General features: G+C 37.6%; 1 protein-coding gene across 1 annotated transcript in view; it reads left to right on the top strand.

Moving 5' to 3' along the window:
• Positions 1-2,855: 2,855 nt before the first annotated feature.
• Positions 2,856-3,778, top strand: part of LOC140932410 (uncharacterized) — a 25,709-nt gene continuing 24,786 nt past the window's right edge. The window contains exons 1-2 of the mRNA XM_073382023.1: positions 2,856-2,873; positions 3,030-3,636. Of these exons, the coding sequence (XP_073238124.1) occupies positions 2,856-2,873; positions 3,030-3,636 (625 nt within the window). The remainder of the gene's footprint in view (positions 2,874-3,029; positions 3,637-3,778) is intronic.

The raw sequence follows: 3,778 nt of genomic DNA, 5'->3' as shown, positions 1-3,778 counted from the left end.
ATGTGGGACCAGTCCTCTCATTGGCGACCACCTCCCATAACCAACCAAAAAAAAAAACCACAAAAATTTCCCCAACTCAATCACTACAGCTGGGGTCTTTTGTGAATGATCCCCTCTCATAAGGAACCACACTAACTGTTTCGGATGTCAGATGATTTTAAACTTTCCAATTGTTTTTATCCCCCTGTAGCAAACATTTGAGGCATTTTAATGTTCAATCTTTTTGTGTGCTGTAGTACAGTACTACTCAAAGTACTGGTTAACATGAAAATCTTTTAGTGACAACAGGGATATCACTAAGATTTCAAGTTTATGGGTATAACAAGTAGGCAGGGAATTAATAAAACAGCTAGGGAATTCTTTTTGGTTCTATTTTTTCTTCCATTTTCCTATGAAAGTAGGCGGGGGCCACATTCATAGAAGCTGCAGGGGAAAATCACCAGCCCCCACATGTAAATGACAGCCCTGCAGGACACCATGAAACTACACATATTGTAGATTAGAAATTGCATGCGATGAGTTCTGTTCCAGAATGTAGATGTGTTGGGACCTCCATCTTCTAGAAAGGGACCTATTGTTGTTCGATTTAATAAGTAGCCACCTCCTTATAAGATAACCAGCCACTCAATCTTTGCACTGTGAGTGCTTGGTCATCAGCAAGAGTTTAACTGAGTTTAAATGAGAAAGAGGAGACACTTGGAAAAAATGGTAGCTACTTAAAAGCAGAGAAGAAACACTTGAGTTCATTTCCTTTATACAGCAAGAAAAGGGGAAAGTTTATTGTTCCTGAATTTCTGAGAAGGTGCAAATTAATTTCCTCAAATATAAACAGCTTTCCTTATGCTCTTTAAATGTGTAATAATTATTCTTCCAAATACTAATTTTTGACAAGTTTCTCTGTCGACCCTGGCCTTCAGTTCTACTAGAATATTGTAGACAAATAAATATATTGCTGTACCAACAGTATCAGTGACACAGTTAATTGTTATTGAATGAATTCCTCTTCCAAAATAAGATCAAATGAATATTGCACCCTTGTATACACACTGAGCCTAGCATTCATCATTCTATCATAATCTTTACATTGAAGGTTTCCAAAATTAATCTTGAGACAATACAATTTGCTGCTTGTATACTCATTGTGAAATGACAAGGAAAACAACATAATTTTGCAAAACGTGTAGTTAGGATTTGCAGTCATGAATATTTAACACTATTATTCCACAAGTGGTTGTTAGATACATGAGGTGGTAGATAGCCAATGAGGCTTATAGCACTGAGTTGGCTATAATCATCTCATATCCTGCAACAAGCACGATTGGAATACTTGTTTTTCTTTTTTTAAATGCCTACAGAATATCGAGATTTCTTTTCGACCTTTACTGATTTGTAAAAACAACGACACGTACAGTTGCCATATTTGGAGAGCAAGGTATAATGGCTCATATATACCATGTGGCTAAGACAATCAGAGCTCTTAAGAATTGTATTATCCAATGATTCAGTTTTTAATAAAAGCTATAGCTAATACAGGAATTAAAAGCAAAGTTTACTTTTATATTGGACCTGATCAATCTACTGTTTCAAAGTAAATGACAAATCAGTGGCAGTTGCACTGCGTTGAAAGTTGCACTGCGTTGAATGGAGGATAGAAAATAGGTGCTGGTGTATAAAGGGTTGGGACACAAAATGCCACAAGTCCCAGCGACATGTCATAGGGCCAAAGCACTGCTGCAGGTCACAAATGTAACATGTTGTTTGGAAAAAATTCACTCTGCTGCAAGGACAGATTTTCTTAAATATATTCTATAATTTATTGTACGTGTCACACAATCAAAGTGAATTAGCACTGTGACCTGTCCCTGCAGACCTTAAATGCACTGACTTGTCACCCAGTGTAACTATCCCTGCATCAAATCATAAAGAAAAGCTAAAAAACAATTACCGCTACTTGGAATCAAACTCGGAATCTTTGAGATCCTAATGGACCGGACCAGAGGCATTTGCTACCACAGAAACCATAATTTTACTGAGAAGCAAAGAGTTCTATAGATCAAAAATCGATACATCTAAACTGTTTGACAGAGAATTCAAACTCCTTTCACAAAATGGTTTGTAATTAATGGTCTTTTAAAGCAACTTTGGAGAATATGATTAACACAGTAGAGACCATAAAGAGCTTCCAAAACATCTTTTTACAAATATATAATTGCTGGCTCTCTACTGATGTGGTATAATATATACTACCTGACATTGCACGCTCATCTCATTCCATGACAATTATAACCATCCACCAAAGGTAATTTTTCACTTGCCAGTGACGAGGTCAACTGGATGAAATGCCACTTAAATTAATAAGCTGCAAGTAAAAAATCTGTAGAGTTAATAATATAGTCTACTAATTAAAGATTTTTTGAATGCACTAACAACATCTGCTCTAGATTTCTTTCATTTTAATTTTCTAAAATTCACCTATATTGATGATATGATTTTGATTTTTCCATAGGTTAATATTTTTGTTATTTCTAGATGATAAGAAGAACTGTCAAGACTTTTAATTAACAATTTGAAACATGGTGCATTATTCCAGTACAGAATTGGGAGCTTACGTAAAAGATAAATATGGTTATAGATTAACAGTGTTGGATCTGAAAGGAGCAGGACTCTTCAGGGTACCTAAAGCAGTCACTGAACTGAGTGAAATACAGATACTTGTGCTGGATGAAAATAAACTGATTGAATTACCAGTAAGTATCAAGAAGCTGAAAAATCTCATCCTGCTAAACTTGAAAAATAATAAACTCACTAAAAAACCTGTGGAGATAGGTGACCTTAGGGAGCTGAGGGAGCTGAGTATGAGTAACAACCAGTTGGTTGGTTTCCCTACCAGTATACATAGGCTGACCAAGCTTAAATTGGCTGTACTTGAGTGGAAATAAACTAACTGAACTTCCTGGTTAGATTAGTGACTTCAGGGAGCTGAGGGAGCTGAGTATGAGTAACAACCAGTTGGTTGGTTTACCTACCAGTATACAGAGGCTGTCACCAAGCTTGAAAAGCTGGACTTGAGTGGAAATAAACTAACTGAACTACCTGCTGAGATTAGTGACCTCAGGGAGCTGAGGGAACTCTGGGTGAGGAACAACCAGTTGGTTGGCTTACCTACCAGTATACAGAGGCTGACCAAGCTTGAAAAGCTGGACTTGAGTGGAAATAAACTAACTGAACTACCTGCTGAGATTAGTGACCTCAGGGAGCTGAGGGAACTGTGGGTGAGGAACAACCAGTTGGTTGGTTTACCTACCAGTATACAGAGGCTGACCAAGCTTGAAAAGCTGGACTTGAGTGGAAATAAAGTAACTAAACTACCTGCTGAGATTAGTGACCTCAGGGAGCTGAGGGAGCTGTGGGTGAGATACAACCAGTTGGTTGGTTTACCTACCAGTATATTACATAGGCTGACCAAACTTGAAGAGCTGGACTTGAGTGGAAATGAACTAACTGAACTATCTTCTGAGATTAGTGACCTCAGGGAGCTGAGGGAGCTGTGTGTGATTCGTAATCCTTTAACTGTTGACGCAGTAAGACGTGCCTTAAAGTTAAGGAGGAAAGGGGTACTTGTACGTGGTGTTGTAGGTAAGCACAGCGGATATTGTAGTTATTTGTATTGTAGTTTAAAAAAACCGAGATAAAATTCCACTATTTGCCTGGGAAAGGGAAGTCAGGATTTTTTTTTTCATTTATCGGGGGTTTCGCGAATTCAGTGAGAGTTTGATAA

The sequence above is a fragment of the Porites lutea genome, chromosome 3 (assembly GCF_958299795.1).
Source record: "Porites lutea chromosome 3, jaPorLute2.1, whole genome shotgun sequence".
NCBI lineage: Eukaryota > Metazoa > Cnidaria > Anthozoa > Scleractinia > Poritidae > Porites > Porites lutea.
Note: the sequence above shows the minus strand (reverse complement) of the source record. Positions and strands in the feature narration are given on the sequence as shown.